Source organism: Suncus etruscus, chromosome 14 (genome assembly GCF_024139225.1).
Source record: "Suncus etruscus isolate mSunEtr1 chromosome 14, mSunEtr1.pri.cur, whole genome shotgun sequence".
Lineage (NCBI taxonomy): Eukaryota > Metazoa > Chordata > Mammalia > Eulipotyphla > Soricidae > Suncus > Suncus etruscus.
This window is the reverse complement of record NC_064861.1, coordinates 74656934-74669924: the sequence shown is the minus strand read 5'-3', so window position 1 is coordinate 74669924 and position 12991 is coordinate 74656934. Positions and strand designations below refer to the sequence as shown.

The 12991-nt window shown below is 49.6% G+C and overlaps 1 protein-coding gene across 1 annotated transcript; it reads right to left on the bottom strand.

The window, feature by feature from the left end:
- Positions 1 to 10187: 10187 nt before the first annotated feature.
- On the bottom strand, positions 10188 to 12750 carry HSBP1 (heat shock factor binding protein 1). The gene is made up of 4 exons (XM_049786244.1): positions 12630 to 12750; positions 12286 to 12357; positions 11403 to 11518; positions 10188 to 10450 (listed from the first exon to the last, which is right to left on the bottom strand). Exons 1-3 carry the CDS (start codon positions 12672 to 12674, stop codon positions 11405 to 11407), a joined length of 231 nt encoding a protein of 76 aa, XP_049642201.1. The 5' UTR covers positions 12675 to 12750; the 3' UTR covers positions 10188 to 10450; positions 11403 to 11404.
- Between the last annotated feature and the right edge of the window lie 241 nt (positions 12751 to 12991).

The following is a 12991-nucleotide window of genomic DNA, read 5'->3' as shown; positions in this document are numbered from 1 at the left end:
CACAGGGGAACCAGGGGGAACAGGGAGGTAGCACATCCTGCCAGGGCAGTGCTGAGGGCTTGGGAGGAAGAGTTTGTCTGAAAGTCAGGGGCCTTTGAGTGCTGCCCAGAACCTCGGCCTCCTCCCAGTTCCAGCTGTAGCTGGTCCTTGGGCTTCTGAGAAACTCCCAGGAATCTTTTCTTCTCTGCACTTGTGCAATGAATCTGAAATATGAGCTAAATGAAGCCACCAGGTTGGCGCGTGTTTCCCTAGCTCTTAATTATAATTTTGGTAGTCAATTTTTCTCCTGATTACCAAAAAGGAGGAAAAAAATCATGCATGTGCTCTAGGGCTGAGGATGAGCCAGCTGGGGAGATGGAACTTCTGAGCTTTTGCAGCAAATGAAGATGAGACCGTGAACCTTTCTGGAATTTCTGCCTCTCACCACACTTCGTGCTAATGCTTTTAGCTAAAGCTGATTGGTTCTACCTTAAGTCAAGCCTGTCTTTGGGGCTACTGCCAACCCCTCCTGTACCCTCTACTCCCCGACCATGGGCGCTGCTTTAGAAGGATTGGTCCTTCCACCCCCATTTTCCTGGAGTTTCTGTCTGTAAGTTGGTTTTAACTGCACCATAGAAACTTGTCCTTGGAGAGAGAGAGAGAGAGATCAAATCCAGCGCTGTGCTAAGTTTTCTTGTGGCCCAAGTGGAGTTCAGGACTCTGCCCTTCCCGGATCTGTGCTCTTGCCCCCATCACAGAATTTTGGTTTGGGAGCTGCAGATGGGACCTGTAGGGGAGGGAATTAGGGGTCCCCTAGTCTACCACACCCATCCCAGGTCTCTTTCCCTTCAGTTTGCTGGGCTCCAACCTCCTTGAACTCGGGCAGGAAGGGCACCTGTTCCCTAATCTGATTACTCCACAGAGAATGGTCTATAGTGAAACCCCCCCTACAGGTTTCTGGGATCTCACCCTGAGCCTCCTGAACCCCAACCTTGCCCCTCCTTCATAAAAAGGATGACTTATAATCGCCCTGAAAATGACTGTCCCAGAGGGATGGGAGAAAGTATCGGCTCTGGACTGCAGTCTGCGACTTCTCTGACCCTTCCCAAGTATGCCCCAAGGAAAAGAGGAGCTCCATGGGGGAGGGGAGCCCCGTCCTTTGACACAGACCTACAGATAGACTCTGGCAAGGCAGATGAAGCTGCAAGTTCTGCCCCAGCAAGAAACTGCAGTGCGGTTCCAGGCGAATAGGATTTGCTGATCTCTAATGGGTGCCCGTGTGTTGACTCACCACCTTCTGGAAAATTAGAATTTCTGTTTAAACAAAAGATTTCCTTCTCATCATCTCTTTAGGGCTGACATTGCAAAAGCCATTTTTGAACTTGAACAAAGGGGCAGAAAGTGAGGGACAAGGGAGAGGGGTGCTGAGGGCCGTGGGGATAGAGCGATGATGAAATCCTGAGAAAGGAGAGATAGGTGCAGGAAGAAAAGGGGATCCCTGGGGACATGTACTCAGATCCACTTCCCATTTGCTCCAGGATGACCCCTGGAACCCGAGAAAACCTCGATCTAGGTTCTGGAGGCAGATAACTGAGCCACAGTCCCAGCTTTTCCACTTGGGCACTGTGTGACTTTGATCAAGTCCCCACATCTTGGTGGGCTCCCCTGCCTTGTGCTTCACTCACTCAGGGGATCCAGAGGACTGACTGGGGCTGGGCACAGAGGAAATATCCTTTCTGGGGAAAAAAATTAGGGGTCAGAGCGATAGCACAGAGGGCAGGGCATCTTTGCCTTGCACACAGTCAATTTGGGTTCAATCCCAGGCATCCTATAGGATCTCCCGAGCCTTCCAGGCGGGATTTCAGAGTTCAGTCAGGAGTAACCCCTGAGTACAGCTGGGTGTGGTTCAAAATCTAAAAGAAAAAAAGAAAAGCTAGGGAGTGTGTGTGTGGTGTGTGTGTGGGGTCTCCAGTTGGGGATCGGAACCCAGAGAGAGGGCTCACAGTTCGAGGCTCTCTGCATACTGGGGGGATGCCTCCTGGTCACTGAGCAGCACCCTCTTTTCTCTGCTTCCCTCACTAGGTTGTTGAGGAGACCTTCCCCCTCTAAGCCTTTACATGCCTGTGATCTGGCTGGGGTCTGCCGGACCAAACTGGGGCAGTCTTGCTTCCCCCTGCAGAGAGGTCAGTTTTTTTTTTGGGGGGGGTGATGGTGTTTCCAAATAGTGACAGGCGTCTAGAAGCTTTTGAATATGTGACCTTGGGGACCTGCACACCCCCTTTCCTTGCCATTGGCTTCTGACTGTCTCATTGTCTTGAGATATTTTTTGGTTATTGTTTGTTTTGCCTTTTTTTTTGGCCACAACAGGCAGTACTCAGGGGTTACTCTTCATTTAGGAATCACTCCTGGTGGTGCTTGGGGGAACAATATGGGATGCCAGGGATCAAAGCTGGGGTGGCTGTGGTAAAAGGCAAATACCCTATCCAATGTATTATCTCTCAGGCTCCATTGAGACCTTTTTTTTTCTTTTGGGCTATACCCAGCAGGGCTAAGGAGTTATTCCTGGCTCTGCATTCAGGAATCACTCCTGGAAGTCTTGGGGGACTATATGGAATGCTGGGTTGGCCGTACAAGGCTAACACCCTACCCAATGTTCTATATCTCTGGCCCCATCTAGACATTTTTCTGAGTTGGTTTTTGGCCACACCCAGTGGTGCTCAATGTGGTCTCTGGGGCCTCAGCCACAGCACTGAAAACAAGGACCCTCTTTCTGTTTTCCTGCACCCCAAATCCACTGCCCTTTGGAAAAGGAAAGGAACAGAGCAAGTGTCAAGTATCCCTGAGCTCTTTGGGAAAGTTCTTCCGGTTTGCTGCAAGTGTGAAAAATGTTCATGGCAAAATGCGAGGGCGAACGAGGCCCTCATTTAAATTGATCATCTCATCCCCCTCTTCCCTTCGCCACGCTCAGCTTCCCATGTGCTTCTCTTTGATTACTAAAGTTGCCGGCCCCCAAGCAATTACTTCCTGCAAACACGTTGTCAGAAGGCTCGATGAATTTGAGACCTAATTTAATTCCCAATTTACTTGCATGTGAAAAAAAAATCTTAATTTCCCCAAATCAAATCAACCCTGGAAATACCAGTTATGATTTCTTTTTAAAGAGCTGGCTGGGAGAGGCGGAGTTGGAGGCCCAGAGAGAGCCCTAGTGAAGAAAGAGGAAATGGTGGAAAGAAAAAAGGGTGTCTGGCCTGAACACAGATCAGGGGCAACCGACCAGAGCTTGCATATCCGGGTGGAAGGCCCCACCCTCCAAAAGTTGAACAGGGGTTTCCGGTCATGTTAGGGGAGTAAGAAGAGGCAGATGGGGCAGAAGATGAGGTCGAATATGCACCTGCACAGTTGAGGGGCAGTGGGTGGGAGTGGGCACATTTAGGGGCCAAGGGCACAAGGATAACTGGTGATGTTTTCGAAGATGCCCTGACATTCCCACAAGCAAATGTGGGGGGGGGGTTGAGAAGGAGATGTAGGGGAGGCTCATTACACCTCTAACAGCTGTTTCCCTAGCCTGGTACACGGGGTCAGGGCAAACAGCCAGGCATGGTCCCTTGGAACCAAACCCTTGAAGACCCTTGGGTCCCCTCTGCAACCACATCTGGATCACCTGGGGACATTGAAGCATAGCTTCTGGTTGAACTGTTCCTGCACTTCACTGACTTGGGAAATGGAGAGATTTTGCAGATGTACCAGTAAACAGATGCTTTGGGCTGGGCGAGCCTGAGGCAGACACTATGTCTCTAAATGGAGGAAGACTGGGACACATGTACACATATGTATACACACATACACATGCTTCTCAGAAAACATCATACATGAGTGACAGAGGTCCTGAGTGTTCTCTCCAGATGCTTTGTTGTGTGTTTTGTGTTCTGTGGGGGACAGAGAAAAGAGGCAGAGAGGGGCCAGCCCAGAGCTCTGTCCACCCCAACTTGGAGTTTGACTCATTCCTGCCACAAACACCCTCAGACCTCACCCTACCCCTGATCAGTCATTGCTTGAAGTTCCAAGTATTCTAAGTTTCCAGGACAGAGATCTAGCACAATTTGTCAGGCTCTGGCCTTGCACGCAGGGTTTCCGGATTCTATTCATGGCACCTCATATGGTCACCCAAACCCCTCCAGGAGTGATCCCAGAATGCAAAGCCAAGTGTGACTCTCAAAGCCAAAGAAACAAAACAACAAAAAAAGTTGCATTTTTTGATCATTATTTTCTCCTACTCCCACTCGTGCTGGGGCTGGAATCTAGGGCTTTATACTTGAGCCACATCCAAATCCCTGAAATTCTCTAATTTAATTTTATTTTAATGGAGATAAAATACTGGACCTTGAGAACATGACCCCAGGGGCCTGGATCTGGGAACATTTTAGCATTAAGCACTTTCTACCAATTAGAAGGTTTAAAAAATAGCAAAGCTGGTTTGCATTACCTCTTTTAAAATGGAAAGCTCAAAAGATACCTAAAGATACAGGAGATGTGCGCTATTAATTTTTCAAAGAGGCAAACACTATTATTGTTTTCCAAGTATCTGAAAGTCAGATGCAAACTCCATAGAAGTTCTTTGCAAATGTGATTTTTACAAATCTCTAAATTGCTATTAGTAAAGGCTTGTCGCTGTCTCAAGTTAAATTATATTTCCACACGTATATGCAGTATAGTCTCATTCACTCACCACTTAACCAGCTGTAGATTTGAGGTGTGGGAAGCATTACCAGATTTAAAGGGCACAATTTCATGAAAATAAAAATAAACGGACTAATAAACGCATCATTTTTAATAAACAATCTCCTTCTTGAATAACTTCTCCTCCTGGTAAAATATTTACCATGCTCTTTAAAAATCATTTTAATCAGCTCAAACACTCAAGGAACTTCCTTCATGGTTTCAGAGCTGAAATGATTTTCTAAAAAAAAAAAAAAAAAAATTGAAGTATGTTTTAATAAGTGGCAAATTGATTGAAAGGGATTTGAGTGTCGGAGAAATGGGGGCTCTTTTACGCTCAGCTTCTGGGGCTGGAGGGCGGGTGCCTCATTTCACGGGGCCCTGAAAGGTCTCGGCCCAGCCATCGCACAGATGTTCTGGGTAATTAGGCAAAGATTCGGTCTCAATTACGTTCACCCAGCCCGAGCTGAAGCAAGACTTGTAAGAATGTTCGGCAGATACCGTGCTTATGTGAGGCCATTTCACCGGAGGAAGTAATAGGACAGTGAAGAATCTAGGCAGTTGCCTGGAACCTGAACACTGCCTCCTGATGAATGGGGACATTCCTGGTTAGCGAGTAGGTCTCTGAAAGCCAGGACAGTGGCAGCTAAAATGATACCCCAGTGCCTTGCTTCACACTGAGGGCTTGATAAAACTAGCAAGTTGGGCCAGATTCATAGCATAACAAGGAGGGCATTTGCCTTGCACGCAACCAACCCAGATTCAATCTCCGGCATCCTATATGGTCCCCCAAACACCTCCTGGACGAGTCCTGGGTACAGAACCAGAAGTCATCCCTGACCATCACTGGGTCACTGGGTCTGTTTCAAAAGCCAAAAATCAAAGATACAAAGATAACTCCAGCAACTGGGTCTAGGTCTAGCAACTAGGTCCATCTGGTCTAGATTCTGTGGCACTGGCCTATCTGGGAATCTACATGTCTGGCATAGTTCCTGAGGTGTCATGTGGTCATCCGAGGGACCCCATTTGAAGATCTGATGCCATGGGGAAACTGCTTTGAAGGGTGGAGAAGTGAGTTGAGGTGTATGCCGGTTCTTTGACTTGTGTTGATTAAACCATAATCAGGTGTGAGCCACTGGTGGTACACAACAGCACTGCATGTTACATTCATAGTAGAATAAATCTATTCTCAGATCAAGAGATGGAAAGAGGTTGAAGGTGGGGAAAAGCTTGTTGTGAAGCCTTGTCAGAAGCCATTTTCAGAAACAAAGACCAAGAAGGTAGGGATCTGAGGAGAAGAGGAGGACATGGCAGAACAGTGTTTGCACCTAAGGAAGAAAATGCTGAAGTGTAGACGATGTTAAATAGGGCCCATGGGGAGATAAATGCCACTCGCTGCAGATTCAATGAGTTCTTACCCATTTGATGGTCTTATTTCAGGCAAGAAGAGTGCCCTTAAGTGCAAAAGTTGCCCACTGTGACCCATTCAAGCCTGACTAACCAACCCTGTCCAGCATTATTCGATAATATGGATCAGCTTCGATAAAAGCCAAACACATTTCTGACAGGGCTCAGGTGATTTCCAGAAACACTGGCAGAGAACGGGTGCTAAGCAGGGTCTGTGTTCGAGAAAGCAAAATGGACCCCCTGATATGTCACATGTACCCCTGGGCCGCAGCAGCGTGAAACATTCCAGACCATCTGTCTCAGATGAGGCCAGGCACAGTGAGGGCTCAGAGGGTTCCCAGCTCTGAACCTGAGCTGACAGTTTTAAGAACCTCACCAGAATTCTGATGGTGTGGTGGTGTCCTGGGGGTATGGAAAGTCCCAAGAGATGCTGGTGTGCACTAAGTAGAAAGGCAGCCAGCCACAGCATCCTCAGCTCCCCTCAGAAGGCCCCCACAGTCACCCACTCCTCCCAGACTTTCATCTTGGACTCCAGGGAGCAAGGCCACCAAGTATTGACTTCTGCCAGTCAGCAGAGTCTCTCTGCCTTGTGCTGTGTGGCCAGCCTCAAAGTCAGGGATGTTTCCCAGATTGGGAGCCCTGAGCAGCTGTTATGGCTGCCAACCCCTGATCCTCCACCAGTACCTGTCCCTGTGGTTCCCTCATCCATGGTTCCCCTTAAAGTGGTCCTTTTCCCCATGGTCACTGGCCTCATGGTTTCCCGCCCTATGGCTCCCAGCTCCCAACTCCATGCTGGGAACAAGAAGCTGGGCCCTCCCTCAGTCTAAAGGCTCCCCAAGACTGCTCCTTTCAGAGTGCTCTCCTTTGGGAGAACCTATTCACCAGGAAGGAGCAAATGCATCCCAGGGGCATGGCCTCCCCCTTGCAGTCTGACCAGGCCCTGGGGAAGGCCTAACAGGTGCCACAGGCTGTGGCACGGAGGCACCCTTCTCCCCAGGCGCCTGTGTGCACATGCCTTGTGGGGCGCAGCAAGGGCCCCTTCCTGCCTCTCACTCAGCTGGCTGGAGTAGTCAAGAGTTTTTCCTGTACACAGAGGCTATGTGGGGTGTGGTGGCCTCTTGGCTGCTCTGGGCACTGCCCTATTCACCCTCTCTTTCAGTCAGCTGCTCAAAGCATACATGAATCCTGAGAGGGGAACTCAGGTTCCAGGACTCCAGGGCGCTGCCCGAGACCTTGATGACTCTCCTCCTCCCCCTCTTCAACTACAGGGCACAGGTTGGCAAACTGCCCTGCCCAGATGGAACCGAGTTTGGCACTGGCTCAGGGCTATGGAAGTTGAGGCCGGAAAAGACAGCCCAACCCTGGCCTGTGGCACTTGCTTCTGGTATGACCAGCTGGCCTGACCCCCTGGAAGATTCTAGGACAGATCTGACTGCATACCTCCCTTCACTGAACCAAGCAAAACACAGAAACTACAGGAAACACAAAACGGGGATGTCAACTTGAGATGCTGAAAAAGTGGATTAAAATCCAAGGCTGGTACTCAGTTGCCATAGAGATGGAGGCTTTAAGTGGGTTCGGGTGCGAGCAACCCGTGATGACAAATGAACCATTAATTACAGGAAACACTGTCTGTTTGCTCTGACAAGGTCAAGCCAGACTTTTCTAGAAAATGTAACTGTAGGAAAAACAAACTGGATAGAAAAACTGATTCTACTTACAAATATTCCAGGGCTACAGAGACAAGTACAGTGAAATGGGAGGGCACTTGCCTTGCATAGGGGCCCTCTTAGGTTGGATCCCTGGCATCCCACATGGTACCCCCAGAGATGCTGGGAGTGATCCCTAAGCAGTCAGGAATTAGCCTGGAGTAGACACAGCTGGCTGTGGCCCCAAATACCCAACAGAAATCCCCTAGAGGGGAAGCTTGGGACTTGGTTGAACTGAGGGCCTCTACCCAGGAAGGCCCTGGTGGGAAGTTTCCTGCACAGACCTTCATCTGGAATGGATGGTGTTAGGCTGGCCCCATCCCAAGGTTGCGGTGTGCCTCATAACTAGCATGTGCACACGCTCACATCCTATGGGGAGACCATCCTTTGCTTTTCTCTTAATAGAGGACCCCCTTGGGTCCTCATTCCTGATGCCTAAAGTCTGTTTCTGGGTTTGGGGAAATAGGCAGGACCCCAAATAAGCTCTTTAGTGGGTCCCTCTAAGCTGGTGCTACTGAGCCTGGTTCACCCAGCCCAGTCTCGCTTAGTGCACTGTTCCTTGCAGGGAGGACTGCTGAACCCTCTGACTGCTCACTGATCCATAAGATGTACCTTCCCCAGCCCAGTGTGTGTGGTGGACAATAGGGGACAAGGAGGTGAGAGGTCAGTTGTGCAGGGAGCTGTGGGGCCCTTCACATCCCAAGCCTCTTCACAGACCTCACTTGTGCCTGCCCCTCTCCCCCGGCCCATCTGTATGGTTGCTGACCGTTTGAGAGCACTTCAACCAGAACCCAAGCTGGTCATTCCCACACAAAGAAAATCGCCAACAGCAGGGTTTCAGGCTCCTTTATTCAGGGCACAAATCTCAGGCAGGAACTTGCTTGGAAAATCTCTCTCCAACTTAAGGCAGCCACACTCCTTAACTCCCCACTAGGTCTGGAAACTCCTTCACCTTCATTCTTGAGTTAGAGGCGAGGGTCCTGGCCCATGGCCTGGGGCTCCTTAGGAGAAGAAGCCCTAAGTCCCATCTAAGCCCCCTCTTGGCCCAGCCAAGAGGCTCACACACCCAAGGGAACAGCGGCCAATGCAGCCTGTTACACTGTGCCCTCGTCCAATTTGAGGACAAATGAGGAACACTGCTATATATTTGCAATACAAGCCATCAAGAATTCTGAGGAAAAAAATCATATAGTGTTCACTGGGGGTCCCCCACTTTGGAGTGGGACCCCTTAATTTCTCACCCTCAGGGATCTCTTTGTTGTGGCCAATACCAGTCTCTTGGCTGAAAGCTTCATTTCATACATGTCTAGAGTGAGTACCCCTGCGTCTATGACTTATAATACAACCATTATTCTGGAAGCTTCTGGCCAGAACAGATTAGAATGCTGATTCTTAGAAAACTTGAGGTTTACCACAAGTTATTTATCCATCATTTTCTTTTTTTCATCGGTAACCAGGTGCACTTCCAGAATGCAAGGATGGTTCAACACACATAATAAATTTTGTAAGAGAGGGAAGGGACACATGTGATTTCATTGATGCAAACAAATCTTTTCAAGATTAAAAAGAAAGAATATAGGGGTTCATCTTCTTTGTACATAAGGAAAATTAGTCTCACACTCTTGCATACTTTTTTAGTGTCTTGTTAAATATTAGTTCTTTTTTAGACAGACTGACTTGGTGGTTTTTCCGCAGAAAGGACGGTTGTGATCCAGAACTAAAGAAAGTTGCATTGACATTTCCTAGTCGAGGGGTGTGCCCAGACTTCCTGCTCATGGTGTGCATTTCCCTTTTTCTTGGCTTCTCTTCCTTACCAGTAGGTCTGAGATAGAGGGATTCAGTTCTTGATCCTGCCATTTTCCTCTGCTAACTATTGTAGGTTAAACAGTGTCTTGAGGACAGAAGTTGGCCAGTCACATGCAACACTAACTACTTACTGCCCCGTTTTTTTCAGGCAATCCTGTCATGTTCTGTATTAAAAATATTTGCAAACACTAGACGGCAGTGGTTATTCCTATGGGAGCACCCAACCTCAGGGACTGAGAGAAAACTCACAGTTCAATTTTGACATTTGGCAACAGAGTTAACAGCAGAGAATTCTACATTGACTGTTCTGTGTCTTAGCCACTTGAAAATCATCACCAATACTACCTGGTGAGATGTCAATAGTCCCAGTCTGTGCTGAGGATTCAAGAAAAAACACAAAGTGCTATACAGGCCTTACTTCACACTAAGTATCATATCTGGTTATCACCAAAGGATCCACTATGTGTCTAATTAAAAAGAAAAATCACACCGTGACTTTTATCCAACAGCAACTACTACAAATGGTAGGAAAAAAGGACCTGACAAAAAGTACACTCAAAATTTTAACAATTGTATGCAAGAACCACCAAAGTTGTAGTGTTTAATATTTAATAGCACAACTCACTAAGGCCCAAGATGTGAAGTTACCATAGGGCATGGAGGGGGTTGGTAGTGGGGACACAATTCATTCTAGAAACTAACTATACAGCATGTGAAAAGACAATCACCTCAAAATAGAAAACCTGCTAGCTGACAGCAGTTAGTGGCAAAAGCCAGTTGGTGTTCCCTTGGCTGGTAAAAACGGTGCTCTGCATTCCATGTCACTTAGCAACCTGTATGAAAAGAAAACACCAACAATGTGTTCGATATTTGAAGATGACCAATTAAAAAAAAAACGGTCGATAGAATTATTTAAAAAAAAAATCCTTTCAGATTCTCCTATCAGATTAAACTTGGTTTCTGTGTACAACATGCTAGCGAAAACAAAAGAATGTTACTTGGAGAGCTTTATTGAAAAGTCTGAATCCATTTTCTTTTCCCAATCCTTTGGATTAGTCCAAGTCACAAAAAATGGTGTTGGCATTCACCATATATGGACAGGCCCATGAGGCCTAGAGCTCCTGAGACAGGGTGGACACTTCAAGCTCTCTAGGAACCTGAGAGGCAGCTGTGCTTCAGTTAAGACAGCAGCACACTCAGGCCTGTCAGCCCAGATCTCCAATCCTGCCTTCAGAGCAGCTTGTGCTTCAAGGCCCTGTTAGACAGAGCTCGTTCACCCAATAAGGTTTGCTGCTCTCTCCCTGTCTTGTGCTAGGTCACCCGAGCTACCTCAAAAAACCTTAGCAAACTTAAATTTTTATCCCCCTCCCCAACCAGGGAAAGACAAGGCAGAAAAAATAGTTCTACTTTTCACGCTTGGGCAAGGCCACCTGTGCCTGCCTGCCATGGCAGCACTGTGGGCCCCATTGGCTTGGCGTATTCTGACCCTCGTCTGACCTCTGACACCTGAGAGGGCAAAGGAGACAGACCCAACCAAAGGAAGGCATCTAGGGTGTCAGTGAAGGCCTCCAGGTCCCAGACAGGGGGTCTCTGAGTATTTTAGGGTCACTCCCTGTCTCTGTTCAGGGATCACTCTCAGCCTGTGCCAACTGGGTATAGACAAGGTGGCTGGAGATAAGCTCCCGGGGACCTGCTTCTGGACTAAGAAGCACATGCACGTTCTCCCTGCAGGATTTGGACATGGGCAGCTGGCGCGGGGGGCCCAAGCCCAAAGCCCACCCTCACCTTCAGCTCTTCTGCGTGGCCGGAAGCTTGTTGTCACCTTCCAGCTCTTCCACTCCAGCCTGGGTCATGAGGTCTGCGATGTTCTTCTCTAGGTCATCGATGCGGCTGCTCATGTCGTCAAGTGGGCATGTCAAGGACCATACAGGCCAGGGGATGACACCACCCACCCCAGGCCCTCTCTCCAAAGGTCACACACCAACAATGCCCTTTCCCCACCCTAGTGGGCAGAGGCCTTCCACACGGGGTGTTCTGGGTACTGGAGACCCTGTGTCCTGCAGGTAAGGCCGTCACCTGGAGTTGGGCACTGCAGGAGTCTGGGGGTGTGTGGTGGGCAGCAAATACTCCTTCTCCCTCTGTATCCCCCAACACCGAGTCAAATAAGAATGACACCCAAAAAAGGGACCCATCCCATTAACCACGACTGTCCCCAGCTCCACCCATTTTCTAAGACAAGAAATTCATGGGCTTTGTTGAAAAAGAGGGTGGGAGGTATATTCCCACAGTGGCGGGGTGGGTGTTTGCCTTGCACAAAGCTGACTTCAATTCCATTCCTCGCATCCCATAATGGTTTTCCCCAAGCCAGCCAGGAATACTTTCTAAGTGCAGAGCCAGGAGGAACCCCTGAGCACTGCTGGGTGTGGCCCCCTAAAAATTAAAAAGGGGGGGGGGGCGGAAGGGCAATGATAGCACAATGGGTAAGGAGTTTGCTTTGCATAGGATGCACAGGCTCCATCTCGGGCAACCCATAGGGTCCTGAGCACTGCTGGGTGTGGCCGCCCCAAATACAACAAAAAAGGAGGGTGCTGGCAGAAAAACAGCTTGCAGACAGCTGGAAACCAACCCCCCCCCGCCTCTAGCCTAGAAGGCCCTGACAGGCGTCCAGGATATTTCTCCCGATGATCTGGTCCGACATGATCTGAAATTTATCCTGCATCTGTTGCAGGAGCGTCTGCACCTGGAAACGACACAACAAAACACGCCCCGAGCTGGAGCTGGAACCGGGCCCGGTTTCGCTCCAGGAATTGGGGATTCCGAGGTTTCAGGGCCAGGGTGGGGCTCTCCGGGGGTGAAGCGCCCCGACCGCCCCCGATGTGCCTGAGTTTGGCTCTGGAGGCCGGGATGGAGAATCAGGCCCCGGGCGCGGACGATCGGGGGGTTTGGGGTGGGCCTCAAAGCAGCGAGAGCGCTGGAACCGGCAACCCCCTCCGTCCGGAGGCCCGTTCTTACCACCGAGCTGAGGTCCTGCACGGTCTTGGGGTCCGTCTCGGCCATGTCCCCGGTTCCCAGCTTGGCGGCCAAGTCTCAGCCCGACCGACACTTCCGTTTGTCCGCGCAGACACCCAGCCGCCTCCTCTCGCGAGATAGAGCCCGGCCGCGGGATCGCGCGGCATTGTGGGAGTTGTAGTTTGAGCCACGCGTCGGAAGAGCCTCGGAGCCGGGAGGCTTCTGGTCAGGGCGAGGTCACGCCCAGCAGGGGAGGCCACGCCCCTCCCTTAAGAGGCTGTGACCTTAAGAGTCTGTCCTGCGGCCGGAGAGGCTGGAGAAATAGCACAGCGGTGTTTGCTTTGCAAGCGGCCGATCCAGGACCT